We start from the raw sequence: 23,226 nt of genomic DNA, 5'->3' as shown, positions 1-23,226 counted from the left end.
TTGATCGTTCTCTCATCCTCTCGCATTTCTATCGCTGTATCTCATCATGGACGAGACGCTCGCAAATCCAGCTCGTGTCCCGTAGCTATGGACCCGGGGCCCCCTTCGTACGACAACCCACTCATCGAAGCGGCTACACCTCGTCATGGCGGCATTCAGATTCAGCAGTAAGGTTTTCAGACTACGGAGGCTCTTGAAGCTCCTCTGGATTCATCTGTGGACCCCCATATTGTGCGCCATGCCACCGAGACGCACGATTATATCATCCATCGCTGTGGACTTTGCCCATTGCCTACCACACATTACACTCTTAGCCACTACCATGGCTCGGGGAGGATAGCATCTACCCAATGACGACCTTGAGTAGGAGCGCGAAAACATGAAACGCCACATGATACAGAGTCTCTTCGAAGTTACCGACTATATTGCCCCTATTGGTGGTAATCCCCAAGAATAGTCGATGGATTAGGGCCAGTGTTGGTTTATAGGTTATCGGCTGCCAGAGGGTTCGTAACGGCCCTCTCCTCACACGTGCTTTGACAACCAACGCCAGGCTCAGTCGCCGCCAAATTCCACGGCGCGCAAGTCAGTGGCGTGGCAATGACTCTCATTCAGACCGCTTGCGCACCACTGAATGTGACGTGGGAGGCTAGACGACATGCATAACACTGCCTGACGTCCGACGTTGTGCGAGGGTACGACTTTGGATTTTCAGTTGGTTGCTCCTGGGGGGACCTGTCTGTTCCACCATGACGACAAGGCATCCAGGGCAAGAGTTCCATGCAATACGATGCCTTCAGCTTGATATGTATCTGAGTTACACGACAGATGGTCTGGGCCAGGCTGCCTCACACTTCACTCTGGAAGGGGTGGCGACCTCCGAACATGCATACTTGCTTGCCCCTTCTAAAAGGGAATATCGGATCCCCGTGAGACAACCATACAGGCGTGTGGGAACGAAGGAACGAAAACTCTTTGGTTTCCCTGGTCTCGGAAATCAGTATATTTGTATGCTCCTCCAAGGCCCAATCCATTCTCCTCTCCGTCCAGATGCTGCTTTGGTCGGAACCAAAGTTCATGACATACAGCTGCGGTGCCTAGTTTCTTGATCTTAGGCCGATCCAGACCACGCATCGTCGTAAAGGAGTCTCCTGCAAGTGGCGGGCGGTATATACGTGGAACAGTCTCGGAGCCATTTTATTGCTACATATTCTGCAATGCTCGGTCCTATTTTCGGTTGCCACAATATTGCAGTACTGAGCGGGACGTTATCAAATAATTGGCGAGTGAACGATTGCGGCTTTCCCAGGATGATCGCATGGATATATCGTACCCATAGACCGACTGTCTAAGTAGCTGAAGGAAACATGTCGTCGGATTGGATATGACATGCATGACCTGCCCGTGCCTGCCAAGGCACCGGCCCTCTCCTACTTCACAAAGTGTACCGTCGCATCGTCACGAAGAGTCGGAGTTCGCATGGAGCCCGACATTCACACGTGCAGGAACCGCTCGGCGTCTTATCGATGCATGGGGTGAGCCGCAGTCAGGCCGAAGAGGGAAGCACTCTCAGACGACCGAAACAGTAAGGGAACCCGTCTTGGCATACAATAAGGCCTTGGATTGTATGGATGAGAATTCAAACAAGAGCGAAATAAATACTCGATGCGGCTTATAGCCTACCTGTACGCCCTCGGAACATCATGAGACGATGCGTGGCGTTTTCCAGTCCCTCCGCGCATCACTGCGACCGACATGAGACCGATCACTGATATAAACGCTCAAATGTTCCCTCGTATCACGGGATTTCCCTTAAGACCTCCGTCAAAGGTCCAAGTCTTTCCTGGACCGGACTGGTGGGCCATCCACTGCCTGTGTACCGTCTGGACAGCGAATAGCGATCATTAAGCTCGTCGCTTGACAAGAATACCTGGTTCATAGAATGAAGACTTATAGACATGTGTACGGAGCGATCTAGGATCAGGTAGAGACTCGACGTTTGGCTCCTTTGAAGAACATCTTGCCATTTGACGGGGCTATTGACCAACCGGTCGACAGACTTGGCGAGCTGTCATCGTGTCGGCTACTCCTCCAATGACCTTGAAAAGCTTGCCATGGGTATAACCAGGACTATCGATGTTGGGGAAAAGCTCCGATGTTCGCTTGGCAATGCTACCAAAGTCAAGAAGGGCCGTATTACCAGCTGCTGCACGTAGCGTAGTACACCGGAGGGATCGAGAAAGGGGGAGAAGATGAACGGAAGAAACCTATGGCGAATCAGGGATTCACATGCAAATCCAGTCCCTGGATCCGACGTTAGGTAAGCATGTGCCTTTGGAAAGTACACCATACCAGGTATTACTCCGTGCGCGGCCCAATTACCCCGCAACTCTACGACAACCACTGTACACTACCGTACAGATCTACTGGCAGCGTCGTACTCGGTGATGCTTCGAAATCGTTGTCGTCCCTCTCTTCGCCATTCCCTCTCCATAATCGGGCCGCACGACACTCACGGTACTGTCCGCACCACACTGACACGGTCCACGGACAAAACAAGACGAGGGAAGCTGCGTTGCATCTCGCTTGTAGTCAAACCTGGGATCCGTGGCTGGCTTCCGATCGTCAAGTAATCCTCTTCCTAAGACGATAAGCTATGAGCCAGGCACTATGGCATAAGCTACGAAACTGCCAACTGCAATCAAACGTGCTACTGAGAGGACAGCTGAACGACAAGGTACCTGGTTAGGAGATGGCTGCATGATCTGCCTTCCTCCAAAGCACTTGACATCACCAAAGGTGTCAACTGGCCACCGGGATGATCGACGATCCGAGCACCAAAGCGAGGCACATGGAAATGTAGGTGAATCAGAGACGGCACGAGACCGTGTTGAAGGTCGATGATTAGTAGGCCCGAATTCTTCTTCTCTCAGTCCACACTCGGTGCTACGAGGACCCTGGTCCTCCTGTCCTCCTGGTCCTACTGCAGTCCCCCCCTTCGGCCCAACCCCACGACACCCACTCCGGCTGCCGCGTGCATCCCTTCCCTCTCAGCTCCCAGGGGGTGGGAAACGTAGGTGCCGAGCTGATGTACGTTGTACAGGGTTCGTCATTCTATGGGCATGTGGCTGTAGCACAAGCTCCTAGCAATCCACTTGGATATCCTGAACAAGAGGGAGTCCAGAGACGACGACCACGACATCTACCGCCTTGAGACTTTACATTTTCTTCCTTTCCAGCCCTCTGCACCAAAGGCGAATTGTTCGATTTAGGCAACTCGACCGACAGGCCAGGCTTGGCTCTGTCATCGCTGTTCGCTTCTCTAGATTCCTTCATCTTCGTCTACATCTTGGTCCCCGTCCTCCTCGAGAAGACTGGAGATATAAACCCCGTCGTCCCACCGTAGTTTCTTTCTCTACAACTCTCCCATCCTTCAACAAGTCAACGAAGATCTTCTTCCGCCTGGGTTGAGCCGCGCAGTATTGGCCGATCATCTTGACATACTCAGATCAAGCCGCGTTTCTCTCCGCTGATCCCCTTAGATCGTCGACGTCCATACTCTTGTCACCATGGTCCTAGGATCCCGTTCTTTCTACCTCACCGCCGCATCTCTGGTCCTGGCTGCTGCAGCCGGCGCCGAGTGTGACCGGCTCGGCGAGTACATCGCCGAGGAGAGACCCGTTGCTCTCCAGTCTGTCCTCGACAACATCGGCCCAAATGGCTCGCAGGTTCCCGGCACTGCCGCCGGCCTCGTCGTCGCCAGTCCCTCCAAGCATGATCCTGACTGTTGGTTTTCCCCTCATGTACCCCAACAACCCAGCTTTTGTTCATCGATTCAACTGACTGACATGCCCAATCACTCATAAGACTTCTATACTTGGTCGCGCGATGCGGGCCTGACGTTCAAGATGATCGTCGAGGAGTTCATCCGCAACCCCTCCAGCCACGCCCACCTCGAAGAACACATCGACAATTATATCCGTTCCCAGGCCATTCTTCAGACCGTCACCAACCCTTCCGGCTCTCTTCTCCCCTCGGGCCGCGGTCTTGGCGAGGTCAAATATCACGTCGACGGCTCGCGCTACAACGGCGCCTGGGGTCGCCCCCAACACGACGGCCCTCCCCTCCGCGCCATTGCCATCATCGGCTACGCCAAGTGGCTCGCCGAACAAGGTCCTGACGGAGAGGCCGAGGCGCGCGATGTCATCTGGCCGGTCATTGCCAATGATTTGAGCTACACGGGCCAGTACTGGTAAGTCAACCGTCTAACATCCTACGCCGGCCTTGGTCCCACTGACCGTACCAAAAAAGGAACACGACCGGCTTCGACCTCTGGGAAGAAGTCCACGGCGCCAGTTTCTTCACCGTCCAATCCCAGTACCGTGCTCTCGTCGAGGGCGCCCAGCTTGCCGACCGCCTCGGCGTCTCGTGCGGGCCAGCCTGCGACCAGGCCCCCGAGGTCGCCTGCTTCCTCAACTCGGCCTTCTGGAACGGTCAGTACTTCGTCTCCAACATCCACCACTCCCACGCCCGCTCCGGCCGCGACGCCAACTCCATGCTCGGGTCCAACGTCGTCTTCGACGTCAACGCCCCCTGCGACAGTCCCTCCATCCAGCCCTGCGCGTCCCGTGCGCTCGCCAGCTTCAAGCAGTGGGTCGACGGATTCCGTGATGCCGGCGCCTACCCCATCAACGCCGGCATTCCCCGCAACAGGGGCGTCGCCGTCGGCCGCTACACCGAAGACGTGTACCTGGGCGGCCATCCCTGGTACCTGATCACCTTTGGCGCCGCCGAGTTCCTCTACAACGCCGCCGCCCAGTGGGAGCGGCAGGGCTCCCTGACCATCGACTCGACCTCGCGCGCCTTCTTCGCCGACCTCGACGCCAGCGTATCCGAGGGCACGTACAGCGCCGACAACCCCGTCTTCTCTCGCGTGGTCGACGCCGTCACCGCCTACGCCGACTCGTTCGTCGAGGTCGCCCGCCGCTACACCCCTGAGAACGGCGCCCTCGCCGAGCAGTACAACCGCTACCACCCCTTCCAGCCCGTCGGCGCCCGCGACCTGACCTGGTCGTACGCCGCCATGATCACCATGGCCGCGAGCCGCGCTGGCGAGCACGCCGCCAGCTGGGTCCCCGACAGCGAATCCGTACCGTCCGCGCCCTGCCCCGTCCCCAACCCGCCGCACGGCACCTACGCCCCCGCCGTGGCCGCCGGCGCTCCCAACAACACCGACAGCCTGTGCGCCGTTCCCGTGGAGTTCCGCGTGCTGGCGTCCACCTACTACGGCGAGGATATCTACGTGTTCGGCAGCGCGTCCAACTTGGGCAACTGGGACATGGGCAGCGCGCAGCCCCTGTCCACGAACGAGTACTCGGACAACTATCCCCTGTGGAACGCTGTGGTCGACGTGGACGCGCCGGGCCAGACGCTGAAGTACAAGTATGTGCGCCGCCAGAACTGCAACCAGGGCTACATTTACGAGTGGGTGGACCGCACCCTTGACCTGCCACCTTGCGGCACGACGGATGTTTTGGTGGTGAATGAGCAATGGAACGGACCGACGGGTCAGCCCGGCAACTGCTGAGGGGGAGGGGATTATTATTCTCGTGTCCTGTGTAGTCCATAGTCAACTTATTCCGCTATATAGACGGATTTCACGAGTAATTGACAACGATTGTCTTTAGTCTTGAGACTTCAATATGCACTGAGAAGTTTGTCTCATCACATAACTTCACATGTGCAGCTGTCGCTGTGGTGTTTCGGCTTAGGTCTGCTGATGCTCTAGTGCGCGGCGTAAATCGAAAGGAAAGGTCCGAAAACAAATCCAAGGCCAAACAAATTCGCTCATATCGTGCCGTTGCCTAAGGAGTCGCCCCCTATTTTCCCTCTTCCTTGTATTTTCCTCCCTCAAAAGATATGCAAGGGCGACCCATGCGTCATGCCGGGATCATTAAAGCGCAACCCCCTATCCAAGGAAGAGATGGCGTCCATCTCCTCCACAGTGAGGTCGAAAGAACAGCAGTCGAGGTTCTCGGCCATGCGGTCGGGGTGGACGGACTTGGGGATGACGACGAGGCCGCGCTGGGTGCACCAGCGCAGCAGGACCTGGGCCGGGGTGCGGCGCAGGCGGGCGGCGGCGCGGACGACGGGCTCCGCCTGGAGGAGGGGCACGACGTCGCGGGCGCGCGGGTTGTCCAGCTCGAGGAAGGACTGCGGGCCGAAAGTCGAGTAGGCTGTCACCTGGATGCCGAGGTCGCGGGCGGCGCGGAGGAGGCTGGGCTGCGCCAGGTACGGGTGGTGCTCGACCTGGAGGACCGAGGGGGGCACGCGGGCGTGGGAGGTCAGGTCGTAGAGGAGTTGGGCGTTGAAGTTGGAGACGCCGAGGGAGCGGAGGAAGCCACTACTGGTGGTGGTGGGAGAGGGTTGCTCGGGCCCCGGCGCAACAAGAGACTCGAGAACCTGCCATGTCTCCGAGATGGGGACCGGTGCGCGAGGGGTGACGCGGGTGCGGGAGGCGTCGAGGTACCAGCTGGGAAAACGGGATTCGGAGAGGGGGATGTACTGCTGGGCAATGGGGAAGTGGATGAGGAAGAGGTCGAGATAGTCGAGGCCCCAGGCGTCGGTTTCGACATGGGCCATCTCGATGGCGTGGCGGCGGGCGTGGTAGTTGTTCCAGAGCTTGGAGGTGATGAAGAGGTCGGCGCGGGAGACCAGGCCCTCGCGGATGGCGCGTCGAATGCCCTCGCCGGCCTCGACGCTGTTCTTGTAGCCGTAGGCTCCGTCGATGTGACGGTAGCCCGCTTTGATGGCGTGGTAGACGGCGTTGGCGGTTTGCTCTGGGGGGATCTTCCACAGGCCGAAGCCGACTTGGGGGATGTTCTGGCGGTGGTGAGCGAGGGGAGAGCTTTGCATTCAACGTGAAGGTGAAGATGACTTACATAGCCAGAGGCTAACCTCAACTGCGGGATCTTGGATGTTATCGACCGTGTTCTCATGATGTCGGGTCCCGCGACGCCAATTTACGATGAAATAGAAGTCTTTGCACTCTACGGAGTCAAACGGTCTACTAAGTAAGAAGTAGGGCCAATTTTGGAGAGCTCTTTTCAAGACCAGTCTTGTACGGTCTGTCTGAATATCTGAGGCTTTGCAGTGGATGGTGGTGAGCTGCTGCTCAATCCTAGGTACGTAGTTCTGAACCCCTGGGTTCTATATCACGTGCCGCATTAGTAATGTACGGCCTGCACTGTCTATGGTCCATTATATCCGCACAGTATACATTCCAAGGTCCATACTTGATTTGGTTAGATCCATGCTAGACAATTGGATAGCTCCTCCCCAGAATAGCTCTCCGTAATGCTGCTGCACGCACTCACTTAACTTCCCCACTACCTACCTACCACTCTCTCACATCGCCGCGCACATCGTCACTATCACTCACTATCACCCTCCACCCTCTATCACAATCACGGCAGAAAGAAGAGGAAGCCAATGACTTCACACGTCCAACTTGATCCACCGGATCCCCCATCAACAGCAGATGACAAGGCCGGCTTTGATCTGAACCTGTCCCACGGTCACCGAGATCTTGTCCAGGCCGTCGCCTTTAATGCCTACGGTGATCGTTGTGCCACTGGAGCTGTGGATGGAAAGATTCGCGTCTTTAACCGCCATAAGGATGGCATCTGGCGTGTTTGTGACAACTGGACTGCCCATGGAGGGGAGATTTTTGAAGTAAGTGTTTGTCGACTATCTTTATTTTATTTTTATTTTATTTTCCTTTCATTTTAGTCTTCTACTTCCATTCTACCCTTGGCCTCGAACCCGACAGCTGACAATTCACTTCCCGCAGCTCCAATGGCTCCCACCGACCGTCTATCCGAACCTCCTAGCCTCCCTCGGCATAGATGGCCGATTTAAGCTCTGGTGCGAAGATCCCTCCGCCGCCCCAGGCCGCCGCTTCAGCCCTGGCTCCCGATCAACCACCCCCGGCAAACCCGCCTTCGAGACCCGCTCCACCAGGGCACCGTTTCGTTCCTTCTCCCTCAAGCATAACGACGACACCCGCCAGACCCATCTCGCCCTCTTGACCACCGAAGGCCGTCTCGTCATCTACGAGAACGACCAGCCAGAAACCCTTTCCGAGTGGACCCTTATTGACCAGTTCGACGTCGGTCCCAAGCCGCCCCGCGGAGTCGAGCTGAGCTTCCGCGTCCGATTCGATCCCAATCCCGACCCGTGTTACAACGCCCTCCGCGCCGGCGCCCCCATCGATTCCCTCGCCCTCGTCGTCGCCGCCATGCACTCCGTCAAGATCTACCGCTCGCGCGAAGACGTCATCACCGCCCCGTACGGCGTGCCGCAGGCCCAGCGCGAATTCTACCTCGCCGCTGACATTACCTCCGTCGTCCCCCACCGCGGCCTGGTCCGCGATGTCGCCTGGGCTCCCGGAAACGTCCGCGGCTACGACACCATCGCCACCGCCTGCCAGGACGGCTTCGTCCGCGTCTTCCGCGTCGAGACCCCCTTCGACGAGGAGGACGGGAAATCCTGGGCCACCGCCGACATTGCCAAGCGTGAAGGCCAGCCCGCCACGCCCGAGCTGCCCAACCCGCCCCATTCGGCCACCCCGCCCGAGAAGCACCACCCCCCTCACCACCAGTCGGGCCTGAGCGCCAGCCTCGCCAAGTCCGACGGCGTGGGCGGCGAGAGGCTGCCGTCCGGCCAGCCCGGACAGGTCGTACACACGGTCAAGGAAGTCGCCAAGCTCGACGGCCACCGCACGCCCGTCTGGCGCGTCGACTTTGACGACGACGGCCAGATTTTGGGAAGTACCGGTGACGACGGCAAGCTCGTCTTTTACCGCCAGACCCCGCGAGGTTCGTGGGCCAAGAGCTCCGAGCTGGGCATGCTGAAGATGAAAATGGCCACTCCGTCTTGAGTCCTTTGCATCTCCCATGGGGTTTAGTATTTTTATCAAGAATCGAAGACTCGCCAAACAGAGCCATGCTGCGAGACGGTAATGCCGAAAGAATATCCCGTCTGCCTACATGTCCTCGTACTCTAGAAGCAAGGGCTTAAAAAGCGGGCAGGCAGAGAGGATAGCAGGGCAGACTAGGCCGTTGCTTCGACTGGACCATATGTTGCCCGTCTTCTCGAGAGTTGATCATACCTCCTGCACCAATCACCACCCCTTTCTGGTAGGTATTACAACCTCTGACCCTCGGCCGAGGAAGGGTTAGCCGGGGTGTGAAGCAGCGGATGGCTAGACGCAGCGACGACTGGGAGGAAACACGGACTTTTTGTCTCGTTGTCCCCAGTCTGAGATACCACGGAGAGAGCCGAGGATGGCTTTCCTAACTAAATACGAACGAAAATTCACGGCTGGGTGCGGAAGAAGATACAGACGCTGTCGGGGCTCCCGCAGCGCAAACAAATATTTTTATTCGCTGATGGTCTCCTGGATCTCTGTCACCTGACAAGAACCCACTGATAGGATGCACTGATAGGATGCCATAAAGCAGATATTTCCCAAACGCCTTGCCTTGCCTGTCATGTCCTTGTCATCGTGAGACTGGACATGGCCACTCGTGATAATGATCCTACCCTGGAGAACACCTACAAGCCCGTGACTCCAAAAGAAGAAGAAAACAAAACGCAATCCCTTGCTAACTAGAACAAGCACCGAGTAAGCGAGCAAAGTCGAAACTGCGCCTTTGGCAACGCCTCATACTTCGACATTGCCTTTCCTTGCACTCGCAGAGGAAACAGAAGTACGTATCGTCATAAATAATCAGAACTACACAACCCAGTCAGTCTCGTATCTTCAAAATTGCATCGAACGGAGAACGATGTAGTAGTGACAGGAAAGAAACATACAAGATGCAAAGGAGTACGGTGCGGCAAGTGCGTGCCATTGAGCATGGCCCTGATCTTTTTCGGCCGGGCCTGCAGCCGCCGAAAGGCCTCCTGCACGTGTCGCGGCTCGATGGGCGTCCTGCCCTCGCTAGGCGGGTCGAACAGCCCCTGCTGGCGCTTCCGCTTCTTCGCCGAGCCCTCGCCGTCGGCCGCGCCGCCGCCACCGCCGCCGCTCTGGGCCTTGAAGAGGTCCTCCTGCTCCTTGACCTTGAGCGCCATCTCCGTCAGCGTCTGGACCATCTCAAAGGTGAGGAAGCCAAGAATGTCGACAATGTCGTCGGACGGCTTGCTGTCCGTCACGATGCCGAAGCCGGCCCACTCGCGGAACCGCTTGCCCTTGCGGTACGTGAAGGACGCCTGGCGGTACTCGGACCACGTGACGTATTCTTCCCGCGTCATGGCCTTGGTGCGCTCGTCGGCCTTGCGGAGGCGCTGGAGCGTGATGTAGTTCATCTCCTCTTCCTCCTCGTCCTCCTCGTCGTCGCGCTCGGGCACCTCCTGGCTGTAGTACGACGCGGGCTCCCAGGGCAGGCCCACCTTGGCCTTCTTGTTCTTCTTGCCCGCGTCGTCTACGGGGCCGCCCGCAACGACGCCGCCGACGGGGTCTTCGGCTGCGCCAATGTCCGCGTCGGCGCCCTTGTCGTCCGAGTCCTTGACGTTCTTCCGGACGTCCTTCCAGGAGAGAAAGGTCCGCAATCGGGAGACCTTGGCCGTGTCGTGGCGAATTTGGAAGATGAGATCGTTAATGCTAATCGATCGAGACCCACGGCGAGCCGCTTGTTCTGTACAGTTTCTGAGCTATGTAATGCGTCAGTGGGACCAGGTGTCATGTTGGTCCTCTTGAATCGGTGATATTATCGACTCACTAGCTCAATGACCTGCTGCCGAACAATGTCCTCAATGATGCTCGTTGTTTCGAACGATGGTTCTCCAGTTTCACCAGACACGTACATCATCTATTGAGCGTGTTAGTCAGACCAAATACGGATTATAACGTGCTACCATGCGCGCCCATTTGTTCGTAGGATGAGAAAGAAGATGTGAGGCCTAGGGATATCCCACTCGGGACCTCCAAGTGCGTTGATTGGAACTGAAGCACACGACTCCATGTTCCTCCTGGCTGGTCTTGGGAGCCGGGTTGGTCCAAGGGAGTGCAGGCCAGAGACAATCATTCGCCCGATGTGCTTCGTCTTCAAATTGACATGACCCTGTGCGACCCGACGCGGCTGTTTGCGATGAGTGATGAGTCGTCAGGCAGCTTAGTGTGCGGTTCAGCATGAGGTCTGATGCGATTCGACGTGGCTCTTAGGTTGCGGCCCCTGAAGGCAATTCTCGTTTTGGACTGTGCCGGTACTGCTCCTGTCTTGCTCTCCTGGGTGGGATGTCTACTTTCTTGCCGTTTGCTCTTGAGACGCTGAAGTAGTACTATTCTCTCGCGATGCTGGAGAACGTGGCTCGCGCGAAACATGGCGTACATGACAGATTGACGCGAGGGCGGAATATAACAGAATAATCCGCAATTTAACTTAAATATCATACATACCTGGCTGATTTCCTGGCGATATTTATACGCCTTATCATTCCGTGACTCGGCCATGGTGATGAATGAGCCCCGGGGGCGCGAATAAATGAAGATGAGTCAATGGGTATTTGTCTGGTCAAGGATAATTCTTTGGTATGTACGCGTTCCAGCGTCACCCTTCGGAGGAAAAGACTGGTGCGTTTGTCTTCAGAAGACCTGATGGTTGGAGTCGTGGTTTAGTAGTAGAGTGAGGTTCACTTAGAGACTGAGATGGCGGCCTACGTGCTGTCCAAGGTAGCACAATGATCGTCAGGGGATTATCTAATCAGTCACATGACATTGCGCTCCCGTCTTCTAGGTTCACCCCACCTAATTACATCCACTCCCATCTCGCCTTCACATCACATCCGACTCAACTCGGTGGTCCTGGTTCTCCATATCCTCAATCAACATGATCATCTCGAAAGACTCGCTTGTAAAAAGCGCGTGAGCTTTCGAAAGCCTATAGCAGAGCCAAGCCTTAGTCGGATGGAGCCTTAGACTGGATTTTCCTTATTGGCTGCCTATCCTCCTCCATGCCTGGACGGGACGGCATACCCTGCTCGACTTCGTCTTCATCCTGAGCCTCGAATTGAGCAATAAACTCATCATCTCTTGCAAAAAGTCGGAACATTTCTTCCCAAACTCAAGTTAAACAACATGGACCGGAGAAATGTCCTGAAACGAAAGAGATCGTCAGTATCTACGTCTGCGTCTATATCATCATCTGCCCGCCATAATCATCCAAGCGACACCATAAATCCACTGAGCCATACTCCCAGCACTCTCCATCAACTTCTCACCGCAGGCTTGTCAGAAGTAGACAACCTCCCGTCCATCTACCAACCCGGATTCCCACATCAGCCATGGCGAGATCCAACATCGACCACGAAACCCAGGAGGCGCCGGCGCCGGAAGGATCATCCCCCTTCTCGCACAGACACGGAGTCGGGCACCGACACAGAAACCGATATCGACCCGGAAACCGAGCCAGATAGCGGAGCCAGTGGCCCTGCATCGCCCTCCTCTACCGCGGAGCTGCCCGGCGCCAAGTCCTACGCCGCCGAGCGTGCCGCCCTCCGGCCCCTGGCTAATTCCATCAGAACATTCCTATCCCGCGGCGATATCCCTGCCGCAAAACGTGCCTTTGGTCTGCTCATGCGATCCAAAGTCTCGGGGAAGCCCGTCGACATTCGCCGAAACCACTACTGGGAACTCGGCGCCGAAATCCTCATGCGTGAGCGGGCAGAGGAAGAAGAACGAAAGGGGGGGCAGATTGTCGAGCAGGGCGAAGAACAGAAAAGACGACGCCACCAGCTACTCTACCCACTCTCCAACGTCCCCAAAGTGAGGGAATACTTCGAAACCCTCATACGACGCTACCCGCACCACCTCGGCGCCCGTCGCGCTGCTTCCGCGCTACAATTCTACCCTGCTCTCATCAACTACGAGATCCTCCAAGTCCACACCCGATTAACCATCTCTCTCGCCGACCTGGACGCCGAAGCTGAAGGCTGGGATTCTTCACACCAAGGCGATGGGGAGGACGACCACCACGAGAGAGGGCCGGGGTATAGTCCCGGCGTGTACTTCCACGACGAGGACCCAGAACTGGACCCCACAGCCGATCCCTTCGACCTGGGAACGGCGATCCTCCGACCCCGACACCCCGAGGACCGCGTCCACCGCGCCCGCGACGGCATCTACAACGACACCATAGGCGCCATGCGCTCGCTCGCGGCGCAGATGGACCGGAGACTCGAGGACGCCACCTTCATACGGAGCGCCGAGATGTGGCGCCTGCGCGGCACCGTGTCGCTCTACATCGCCGACCTGCTCGCACTCCGGCACGCCGCGCCGGCGGGCCAGCCGGGTAGGGAAACCACCTCGGCGGAGCGAGCCGCTGAGATGGAAGCGGCGCGGACGTTCTTCCTCAAGATGGTGGAGTGTGGCGGTCGGCTTGACGCGGCCGTGCGGACGGCTGTTGGGATGGACGAGGAGGACAGCGATCAGGCGGAGGAGGAGATGGTTCTGCCGGCCTTTTCGTCGTTGCTGATTCGAGATGGTAGACCTGGCGGCTAGAGGCTGCGCCAGGTTCGTTTCTGATTCGCGGCGAGAATACAGACGGATGTCGGACGATACATGTTCATTCCTCTGGCTCTGGCCGAGCGAGCGACCTGGTTTTTTTTTTTTTTTTTTTCCCTCTTTTTTTCCTTTAATGTCTGCCTCCATCGCTACCTACTCCACCTCAAACCGCCACCTCGCGCTTGGAAGGAGCCCACCGCTGCAGAATGAGCGCGAGGTTGATGCTACCAACAATGACGCACCATTCGCCATTGGGGCTCCAGGCCACCTGCCTGCCCACGAAACCCATCACACCAATCGTCTCGACCTTATGCGCCCGCAATGGCGTGTGCGGATCTCCCGTGTTGTACTTGCCATCCCACGACTGCAGCGTCTCCTTGTTGTACTGCTCGGCGAGCTCCTCGAGGAGTTCGGCGTCCGTCAGCGTGGCCCTATCGGCCGCCTTCTTCTCCCGCACCGTCGGCTCCGTCCTGGGCTTCCCGTCCGGCCCGGTGCCGCCGCGGTTCCTGTGGACGATGGGCGCGAGCCAGGCGGGCCGCTTCGGGAGGGCGACGCTGCCGTCCTTTTCCTTCTTCTTTGCGGCGCGGCCGATGGCGCGTATCCAGTCGTGGTACCCCGTGATCCTCGCCAGATCCCAAAAGAATATCTTACCATTCGCGTTGCAGAAGGCGAGGACCGGGTTCTGGCCCGGCACGTGGTGGAGCTTGAACCGCATGAAGAACTGGGGTCCGCAGCCCGGGGTGAAGAAGGTCAGGATCCGGGTGTATTGGGTCTGCGTCGGGCATTGCTCCGACGCGTTGGGCACAAAGGCGGACCGGGTCAGCAGGGTAGGGTTGATGGTGGTCGGGGCGGTGTGTGGCGGTGGTGGCGGGTCTTCCGAGGAGAAGCCCTCGATCCTCCAGAGGACGATGATGTCGTCGTGGCATGCTCGTGATAAGATCCAGTCTCCAAAGAATGCGACGCTGCAGTGTGGTAATGCGATGGTCAGTCCGCTCTTCTCACGCCAGGAAAAGCAAATGGAAGTAGAGGACGCACCAGTCGACCAGGCCGCTGTGTACCTCGTTTGTAGAAAAGTGAGGATAGTGCACCTCAAGAGGGTGGTGCACGGGTTCCTCGGGGAGGTCTGGTAGTGTCCACTGCCTCTTTCTCAGCTTGAGCTCGACCAGATAGGGGCTGTAAGTATTGAGGGAACGAAACGTACCAGGTTGACGACTTGGTCGTGGCCTGACGACACGATGTATCGGCCCGTATCATGGTATGCCTGGGAACGAAGGTCAGTCCGGTCGATACTGCAATGTCAACTGGCCCATCAATTTATTTCTTCTTCGTCAAAGGGAGCTCTTACGATAGTCAGCAGGCTCCATTGATGACCCTCGCCTCCAAGAATACAGAGACAGGGTTGTTTGGCGTGGATGGGATCCAGACTCCAGATACGAACGGTAGTGTCGTCTGAAGCCGTGGCTATAATAAGTGGATTAATAGGAGACGTGATCAAATCATTGATGTCCTACGTAAAGTCAGTCCTCTCGATCGAGTTCCAATGCTATCCAAAGGCGGATTACCATTCCGTGCCCGATCAAGACCTATATCCAGCCCGAGTCAGCAAGACGAGGCCCTCGGTTTCGTCCGGGAGCGATGAGAGGACCACTTACATTGACCAGCTTGCCCTCAATAACGTCGTACACTTTAATCTTGGCATCTTCACCAGCCACACAGAGGAGCGGTTTGCCGGATTCTTTTTCCTGGGACCAGGTGCAGGTGTAGTTTCTCGCTTCGATCTGTGTAGGGGTTAGAGAGAATCGCCCGGGGATCGGCAAGTGTAACGGGGGTTCAGTGGAGTGCCGACTCACGTCGTCGTCTCGTATCACCTGCAGAATGGAATACGGCGGAGATGTGTCGTCTTTGGCGTTGTTCGTCAGTCGGCACACGACGACCTGGCAGTCAAACGACATCAAGTCAGAAAGATAATAATAATAATAAAATCAAGAGACCGGACAGTGTAGTGCAATGGTATAGGTAAGGCGTACATGTTTCTTGCTGACTGCCGCAAATACAGGATCCGCATCTAGAGGTTGATATGGACAGAACTGCACATCAAAGTACTCTGGGAAGAGAGGTGTTAGCTACGTCTGGACATGAGTATGACCGGCCCGTGTCAGTTCGTACCAGGGACATTATCTTCTTGTGAGAGGAATCTGGTGTCATCCTGGCGATATCATTCTCGTATCAGCATCTCTGTGTTTTGGTAACGACGACAGGATGATGGGCCTGAGAGCTAACCTCAGGAACAAAGGTTACGCGTAACTTGGGCAGCTCGAACGGGACGACGTCGGGGCGAGCCATGGCGAATATTTCAAGATTCCCCTTTGTTATTCAGTGTTGGGACGCCGACACCGACGGCCAGGGGACGTGGAAACGATGGGTACGACAACGAGCAAGGTCAACGGCCGAACAGGACCTGAAATTTGAACGCCAATGCCTGTGAGGCAGAGTGCAACGAGGATGGCATCACCCGGGCCGGGCGTCTTGGCTTAGAGACGAGCAGGCAGGCGATCTAGGAAGAGTGCTTTTCCCAGTCCATTTGCCGTTGAGACGAGTGTCAGAGCTCCTATCAGTTGTATGTGAGTTTGCGCCGTTCTTGAAAAAGTTATAATAATCTGCCGGGACTCTTCATGTTCATCTCGGAGAGAATGATTTGAACATCTCTGATGTGATGAGCTGCTGTAGTAGCTGATGATTAGTTATCAACTTATCAATTCGATAGAGTACAACCCAAATTGCCTAGACCCTTGGCACCAGCATTGTGGCACATTGTGGCTGGACTCTCTTCAAGCCACTCTACACCGAGCGAAGCCTCAAGTCACGTGACTTTCAGCACCAAGCGGGTTCTGAGTGGCAGCCTCGGCGCACGAAATTGGCGAAAGGGAATACAGAATTCCCCACAAAAAAAAAAACCGAAATAATCACAAAGTGCAGCGTCGACTAGGACTTGCGAAACCACATCTCTCGGACAACACCACCCCCTCGCCCCTCGCAAGTTTCCGAAGCGTAGTCTCGCCAACGCAATACCGTCAAAATGGATTCTTCCAAGGCTCCCGTCAAGCTCGTCAAGGTCACCCGCGTCCTCGGCCGAACTGGTACGACACCACAAGACACCTCTCCCTGAGAGCCGATCCTGGCTATACAAGAACGGAAGGGAAAATTGGACAAGAGACGAGAATCTAACGTGGGCGACAGGCTCTCGCGGTGGCGTCACCCAGGTCCGCGTCGAGTTTATGGACGACCAGACCCGCTCCATCATCCGTAACGTCAAGGGCCCTGGTACGTCTTTTCGCCCTACCCGAATTGCAGTTCCCTGGTCTCCCCGTCATCACATTTGTCCGCAAGGTGTTTCACGTGCGAGAAGAAGAAAGAAAAAAACGCGGGCCAATGCTGACAAGTTACAATTTTCTAGTCCGTGAGGATGACATCCTCTGCCTGCTCGAGTCTGAGCGTGAGGCCAGGCGTCTGCGATAAAGAAGGGAAACAACTGCACAAGGAGATCTTCGTGTGTGTGGATGCGGGGAGGGGCGACTGGACGACTTGGCCGCTGTTTTAAGGGCATGGCATGACCACGCGGTTTTACTTGGGTTACTCATGGGACAGTACGATAAAAGGACGTGGCATTACGTTCCGATCAAGGGCGTTACGGCGGCGATGCTCGGACCTTGACTGAAATAGGCGTGCTCGACTCGGGCCATACCATCGGAAGCCTAGGTTGAGCCATTCTCGCCTTGCGAATTTCAAAGACAATCCATTTGCCGAATTGTGCTGTCACTCCTAACGATGACATTGAACGTGGATGTACACGGGCTTCCGAAGGTGGCTATGGCTGGGTAGGGGGACTCGGTCTCCACGCAAGGTCCATGCGGCGTCCCCTCTCCCCATGGCCCCCAACTGGAGAGAGCACATGAATGAGATGGCGAATGACATTTGTTTCTGAGAAAACCTCCACCGGTGATCATGAGGGAATGTGACCAACTGCGCATGGGCTACGACGTGCCATGGTTTCGTTAGGATAAGGTGTCTCTTTTTCGGCCCAAGGCTCCCTTGACCAACGCTGTCTCCCTTCACCAGGTCACATCGACCACGATTATAAGGCAAGGCCTCGGAATCTAGCCCAAGACATTCATGTAGGTTGAGGAACTAGTTCAGTAGAGCTTATGTGTCTCGACGGTAGTCTTCGCCATGTTGCACGAGGTTGCGTTTTACTCCACCGCAGATCAATTTTTCCGCGTGGGACGACGAGAGACAAGAATCCATGTCAACATATCATTACCAGGAAGTGTAAGGCAAGTCGTACGATTCGGACAGAATACACGCCAGTAACCTGTTTTTTTTTTCCTACAGACTGGAATCAGAGAGACCCCGTCCTGATGCATATACGAATACTCCAACGTCGAGTCGAGTCAGTTGTGGCAGGCTGACTGGCACGTCGTTCAGATAAGCAGTAGTACCGGAAGCATGCGAGGGTTACGCGGGGCGAATCGGCCAGAATTCGTTGTTGACTCGTGCGGGTAGTCGGGTATTCGTTGGGTCGTTTGCTCGGTTGGGTGAACCAAAGGAGGCTTCTGGGGGACGATCTCACATTGGAGACTCGATAACTTGGGCTCAATGCATTGGGCCTAGGAGGAGGAGACACAAGCGTGTTGTGGGATGCACAGCGACCGCTACTCGTGCCGTCCCAAGGCAACTGCTGTCACGTCTAGGCCGGCACGTCCCTTGCAGTAGCGTGGGCAGACTGTGACGGATGGCATTGATATGGAATGGGGTTTACGTTGTAGTATGATATGAGATTTACCGTAGTACAGTAAGGCGGTAGGGAGAAGTATCGGAAGAGAAAACGGAGGCTGGGTACTGGGCTAGACTGGGTTCGTCGGAGGGCCTGAGCTACATGTCGTATCCTGTTTCCCAGTTTTAGAGCAGGCCTCTTTTAGAGGAGAGACGAGCCATGTAAGACGATATCTCGGACTGTGTGGGATCGTCTCCCACATCACGCATGTGCTGGGTTTTAGGCCTTGCAGGTATCAGACAGCGAAGTAATTTGTCGATAGAGGACGGGCAATATCTCCCAGACAAAGAATAGGAGTCGTTTCGGTATCGTTGGGCGAGGTGCCTTTCTAAAGTGGGAGCGAAATGGACTGTCTTGAAGCGAGATGAGAGAGATGAGGGCAGACAGACTCGAGTATGTACTTCGTACGGTTGGACGGACCGACGGTGAATGCAATTTGATACCAGGGGGTTAATTACCAGGTCGGGGAGTATTTCGTTTGTAGGAATGCTTGAGAGTGACGTCAAATTGGTGGTGAGACCTGACGGTCCATCTAGTGTACAAGTAAATGCGGCGACAAGCAAACATTACATAATTACCATCCTGTCGAGGTGTTCTCTGTTGACTTTGCATAGGAGGTTCGGTGTTCTGTTTAAGGTACCTACCTTAGGTACAAGGTTGTGTTAGTTCAGTCCAGCACGGTGTACAACGTTGGATGTACCTACAGCACACGAACACCCCGCAACAAGTGTCCACTAGCACCTGTTTCCCCGCCTGACCGCCAATCACTTTCCTGGTCTTCTTTCCCCGCTTCACCTGACGGTCACCACCATAATAGGTAAGCACCTATAGCGTATAAGTGTTCGTACTCCGTATACGTTGTACGGGTGAGCCGTTAGCTCACCCGAGCAGAATCCTTCGCAGATCTTTATATCCTATTTCTCTCGTCTACGATGTTTCCTTCTTATATTGCCATGTACACTTTGCAAGAGGAAATTCGCTAAATCAATGAACAATAAGACCTACCCTTTGTAGCTGGGATTTGTAGGTACACTCTGTACTTCGTAGTTGTACTGTGCGTGTACTTCCTGTACTTGTCCGGTCGTCGGCCTCCTAGTTCCGGTACCTACGTTGTAACGATACAACGATGTACTGCCTGCCAGGTACCTTGGTCCTTGGCCATCCTCCCTGTCCAACGTCCTCATCCCTGCACGCGTCGATCAGTCTGGAAGTTGTTCTGAGGACCAATCAGAGCCCCTGTTTGGCACACGACCGGGGTTCGTCGTGGATTGCGTGCCGGGCGGACCTCTGTCATTTCAGCATCCTCGAGCTCATCCCGTCCTCCTCCTAATCATCTGCAGGACGACATTGCCTATATTCACTCTTCCATTTATATTCATATTCAAATCCATATTCATAGAGCATCCTCCTTCGCCCCCTCAAGGTCGGACTCAAAGTCGCTGGCGAACATTCTCTCCTCACATAGCTGGATAAGTCGCAAACCTCAACGTGAACCTCGGCTTCAACCTCGACCTGGACCTCACCTCACGCGCCAGCCCAACTCGGCAGACACTACAGCTGTGCAGCCTGGTATCGTTCCCATGCTGTTCCCTGTCGCGTGTTCTTTCCGCTGTCGGCACAAATAACTCCTGTCGACCTTTTTCCTCGACTATTCTCCTTCAATCTTCGTCTCGAACGGCTTGCTCCTATACAAGCTATCTCGAGCAATCAGCCATCCCCGTCCGCATTACCGTAACCACAAAGCCGTCCGGGATCTTGACATACACCTGCGGCTCCCGATCTCGCCATATCCTCCCCTTCCTTGAGCCTCTGTCTTTCCCCAGCTCTCGAGTCTGTGGGCCCCCGTGGCGCCAGTCTCCAGGGTCTGAGTGCCTCGACATGCTTTCGACTAGGCTGGCGTGCCACGAGACGGAGAAAGACGGACAAAAGTTCTGACAAGAATACCAACATTGTCCTTACTGCATTCCACGGCACCCAAAATCCTACCGAGAACCAAGCATCCCTCCCGCCATTCCCTACCCTATTCCTGTCAACACCTCCCCCCCCCCCAACCCCCCCGGGCGCCTCTTTACCATGGACCAAACATTCATTACAATACACAGTAAGCTAGCTTTCTGCCACTCTTCCATTCGGCTGCGTGGCGTCTGGCTAACATGCGACTTGACTTGATCCCCAGACCTCTCCGCCGAAGCCAACATTCTCTTCGCCTCCGAGTCCATTTTCGAAACCCTAGGCTACCAACCCTGCGAGGTGCAGAACAAGCCATGCTTCGAATTCATACATCCCGACGAGATACCCGCGGCCCGTTCCGTCCACCATCGCAGTGTCTTGCTAGACAAGGCGGCTGTCCTTCAATATGCGCGCATCCGTTCGCGTGATGGCCAGTGGATCCGCTGCGAATGCTGCTTCACTGTTGCCAATGATGTCCTGGTTGCCTGTACAAGCATCTACCGCCAGGGCGAGAAGAGCCAAAGTAGGTCCGGTCCATTGGCCCTGATTTCCCAGGCTCTGTCATGGCCTTTCCACGCCTGTCTGCCTCTTCTGTACTGACGCAGTTCTTTTCCATCTCGTTAGGACGTGCCATCGAAGCGCCGCAGATTCGCCGGTTGTTCTCGAGCTCACCTCGCGACCCCCGCTACCAGATGCTAGAACACCTGTCACCCAAGTTCAGGACGCCCCCGACGGAGCGAGAACCCCGCGCAGCCCTGATTCTCAACCGATTCACCCGCACCTTGACCGTCATGTTCGCCACCCACACCATTTCCAGCATTCTCGGCGTCCGTCCCGACCAGATCAAGGACAAGAGCTTCTATGAATATATACAGGAAAGTTGTCTCCCGGAAGCCATACGATGCTTGGAGAACGCCAAGGCAAACGACTCGATGGCCTATCTCCGCTTTTGGTACAGGGATCCCCGGCGAGAAGACACTTTCGAGGCAGACGTGGACGACGTCGAGGACGAGGACGAGGACGAGGACGAAAGACACCAGGAACGCTGGGCGAATCTAAGCGACCCGGGCCATTCCATGGACGTTGCCGCCGAGTCTCACGACTTTTCACGGAAAATGAAGGAGGACCCGGACACTCCAACGCAGACTCCCTTGGCGTTCGGCGCCATGGCCATGGATAGGGGTCGGGGGCCCTCGCCATCCAGCTCGAGTCGCGGCGCCCACAGGAGAAGACGAGCACCCGAACCGACCCCCAGCCTGGAGCTGGAAGCTGTCGTGTCATGCACTTCAGATGGCCTCGTCGTCGTTCTCCGCAAGGCTCGACCGCCTATCCCTACATCCCAACACCTTCGCATCGTTCCAGCGCTAGACCATGCGAGCAGCGACCCCTTCGCCGCGCCCTGGGGCCAGCACCCCATCCAGCCCTTTGATCACCCACGTGGGATCCTCTCCCTTCCGCCGCCTCTTTATCACCCTCCCCCTCCCATACCATCACAGGCCCCAGTACCGGATCACTGCAAGAGTGCAAGAGGACCACCGTTGGACCAATTGATGCGGTCGATACGTGATGTCGCCGTCTTTGCTTGGACTTTGGTTGGCATCAATGGAAACCTGGCAGCGTATGAGCGTGGAGCTCCCCATGGCGAGGCCCAGCCTCCTGAAAGCTTTCGCATGTCGTGCCCAGGGACCGACTACCAGGGCGCGAGGTGGCCGCCTCGCATGGACGAAAGATGGTCGCAATCCGCGCCAACCTCACCGTCCACAGCATTACCAGCCGCCATGTCGGCTCCATTCGGCTTTGGACAATGCCAACAGCAACAGCAACAACAGCAGCAACGACAACGACGCCAGGGGTGCCAACCACATCAGCACCGGGGCTGGGCAGTCGACGAGCTCATACAAGGGGCCGGGAACGGCAACTACACCTTTGCACATATTCCACCTCCGCCTCCCGCAACGACGTCCACTCGCCCGTACCGCGACGCGTCGCAGTTTCAACTCCACTATCATCAGCCACGGCATGTTCCCGTGGGGTCCTCGGATCTGACGGTCCATGGTCAGCAAGCGGGAACAGGGATGGGAACGGGACTTGCCAATGAGAAGCCCACGGTATCTTCACGGCAGGACGAACGTATGACTGGTGTAGACACGTCCGGTCCGGCCCGATTCAGTCCAGCCGATCAGTCGTTCATCAACGCGCCGTCGCTTTAGGGATGCGTACGCGTAATGATTTTTTCTAGAGAAACACGCCTTTCAATGGCGGGAAAATCTCGAGTCTTCTCAGGCCTGTACGGTCCATGGAGGACCTTGTAACACCACCACCAATCTCTGAATTACTACTATCCATGAATGATTGCGTCGAAGAGGAATGGGGGGCTGGCGAGGGAGAGTGGCAGCAACGGGATTCGAGACATGTCCAAAGCCCTGCAGACGCCATTAAGGATCATCACGGGGGTTGGGGAGTATATGGACAGCGGAAAGCTATATGAAGTTATTTAGTGGTATATTAGGGGTCGGTATCCCAACGCATGAAGCGATCCTGGTCATGATCATCGTCATGCTCAACAACTATCAATCATCTTTACAAAATATATTGTCTCTTCTACTGTGACTGGAGTTGGCTCTTGGTCAGACTTGGTCGGAGCAACGAGTGAAATAAAACGCCCTATTGTTGACATTTTGATTTCCTCCCTCGGCCTTGTCCAGCCAGATGAGTTGCGAATACGATGCATGGACAATGATGAGAGACGAGAAACGAAAGATGAAGCAGGAAATTATGTATGTATATATTCTCACGCCGAGGCCAAAATAAAACCAAAGACACCCCAAGAACAAAATCCAGAAATACTTCATTTGCCATGTCCCAAGTGTAATCTTCTTTT

At 55.9% G+C, this 23,226-nt stretch overlaps 10 protein-coding genes across 10 annotated transcripts; 5 read left to right on the top strand and 5 right to left on the bottom strand.

Moving 5' to 3' along the window:
• Positions 1 to 3,569: 3,569 nt before the first annotated feature.
• On the top strand, positions 3,570 to 5,587 carry ACRALDRAFT_2043496 (carbohydrate-binding module family 20 protein; the record flags this gene model as incomplete). Its single annotated transcript, XM_071021355.1, has 3 exons — positions 3,570 to 3,786; positions 3,868 to 4,252; positions 4,312 to 5,587. The coding sequence occupies 3 exons, from the start codon at positions 3,570 to 3,572 to the stop codon at positions 5,585 to 5,587; spliced, it is 1,878 nt and encodes a 625-aa protein (XP_070873563.1).
• A 323-nt stretch (positions 5,588 to 5,910) lies between these two features.
• On the bottom strand, positions 5,911 to 6,998 carry ACRALDRAFT_1070294 (uncharacterized protein; the record flags this gene model as incomplete). Its single annotated transcript, XM_071017755.1, has 2 exons — positions 5,911 to 6,882; positions 6,942 to 6,998. The coding sequence occupies 2 exons, from the start codon at positions 6,996 to 6,998 to the stop codon at positions 5,911 to 5,913; spliced, it is 1,029 nt and encodes a 342-aa protein (XP_070873562.1).
• A 406-nt stretch (positions 6,999 to 7,404) lies between these two features.
• Positions 7,405 to 8,941, top strand: ACRALDRAFT_1081529 (uncharacterized protein; the record flags this gene model as incomplete). The annotated part of the gene is made up of 2 exons (XM_071019179.1): positions 7,405 to 7,734; positions 7,853 to 8,941. The coding sequence occupies exons 1-2, from the start codon at positions 7,492 to 7,494 to the stop codon at positions 8,939 to 8,941; spliced, it is 1,332 nt and encodes a 443-aa protein (XP_070873561.1). The 5' UTR covers positions 7,405 to 7,491.
• Positions 8,942 to 9,793: 852 nt separating this feature from the next.
• Positions 9,794 to 11,515, bottom strand: ACRALDRAFT_2028922 (uncharacterized protein; the record flags this gene model as incomplete). The annotated part of the gene is made up of 4 exons (XM_071020563.1): positions 9,794 to 9,799; positions 9,880 to 10,716; positions 10,785 to 10,874; positions 11,462 to 11,515. 4 exons carry the CDS (start codon positions 11,513 to 11,515, stop codon positions 9,794 to 9,796), a joined length of 987 nt encoding a protein of 328 aa, XP_070873560.1.
• A 624-nt stretch (positions 11,516 to 12,139) lies between these two features.
• On the top strand, positions 12,140 to 13,561 carry ACRALDRAFT_1070291 (uncharacterized protein; the record flags this gene model as incomplete). Its single annotated transcript, XM_071017754.1, has 1 exon — positions 12,140 to 13,561. The coding sequence occupies one exon, from the start codon at positions 12,140 to 12,142 to the stop codon at positions 13,559 to 13,561; it is 1,422 nt and encodes a 473-aa protein (XP_070873559.1).
• A 137-nt stretch (positions 13,562 to 13,698) lies between these two features.
• ACRALDRAFT_2054425 (uncharacterized protein) lies at positions 13,699 to 15,907 on the bottom strand (the record flags this gene model as incomplete). The annotated part of the gene is made up of 7 exons (XM_071021708.1): positions 13,699 to 14,526; positions 14,600 to 14,700; positions 14,766 to 14,825; positions 14,910 to 15,071; positions 15,217 to 15,342; positions 15,415 to 15,498; positions 15,845 to 15,907. The coding sequence occupies 7 exons, from the start codon at positions 15,905 to 15,907 to the stop codon at positions 13,728 to 13,730; spliced, it is 1,395 nt and encodes a 464-aa protein (XP_070873558.1). The 3' UTR covers positions 13,699 to 13,727.
• A 733-nt stretch (positions 15,908 to 16,640) lies between these two features.
• On the top strand, positions 16,641 to 17,080 carry ACRALDRAFT_1056641 (40S ribosomal protein eS28; the record flags this gene model as incomplete). The annotated part of the gene is made up of 3 exons (XM_071015891.1): positions 16,641 to 16,701; positions 16,802 to 16,885; positions 17,019 to 17,080. 3 exons carry the CDS (start codon positions 16,641 to 16,643, stop codon positions 17,078 to 17,080), a joined length of 207 nt encoding a protein of 68 aa, XP_070873557.1.
• An 880-nt stretch (positions 17,081 to 17,960) lies between these two features.
• On the bottom strand, positions 17,961 to 18,604 carry ACRALDRAFT_209896 (uncharacterized protein; the record flags this gene model as incomplete). Its single annotated transcript, XM_071022915.1, has 3 exons — positions 17,961 to 18,296; positions 18,321 to 18,493; positions 18,550 to 18,604. The coding sequence occupies 3 exons, from the start codon at positions 18,602 to 18,604 to the stop codon at positions 17,961 to 17,963; spliced, it is 564 nt and encodes a 187-aa protein (XP_070873556.1).
• A 1,287-nt stretch (positions 18,605 to 19,891) lies between these two features.
• On the bottom strand, positions 19,892 to 20,433 carry ACRALDRAFT_2036411 (uncharacterized protein). Its single transcript, XM_071020800.1, has one exon. It carries the CDS (start codon positions 20,343 to 20,345, stop codon positions 20,103 to 20,105), a length of 243 nt encoding a protein of 80 aa, XP_070873555.1. The 5' UTR covers positions 20,346 to 20,433; the 3' UTR covers positions 19,892 to 20,102.
• Positions 20,434 to 20,498: 65 nt separating this feature from the next.
• ACRALDRAFT_209894 (uncharacterized protein) lies at positions 20,499 to 23,217 on the top strand (the record flags this gene model as incomplete). Its single annotated transcript, XM_071022912.1, has 10 exons — positions 20,499 to 20,532; positions 20,572 to 20,868; positions 20,901 to 22,545; positions 22,620 to 22,653; positions 22,709 to 22,733; positions 22,775 to 22,798; positions 22,879 to 22,951; positions 22,996 to 23,058; positions 23,090 to 23,122; positions 23,175 to 23,217. Coding segments are annotated over 10 exons (2,271 nt in total), but the record flags the coding sequence as incomplete, so codon positions are not given.
• Between the last annotated feature and the right edge of the window lie 9 nt (positions 23,218 to 23,226).

The sequence above is a fragment of the Sodiomyces alcalophilus genome, assembly GCF_042370955.1.
Source record: "Sodiomyces alcalophilus JCM 7366 unplaced genomic scaffold ACRALscaffold_6, whole genome shotgun sequence".
NCBI classification, from domain to species: domain Eukaryota; kingdom Fungi; phylum Ascomycota; class Sordariomycetes; order Glomerellales; family Plectosphaerellaceae; genus Sodiomyces; species Sodiomyces alcalophilus.
This window is presented reverse-complemented; position numbering and strand designations above follow the sequence as displayed.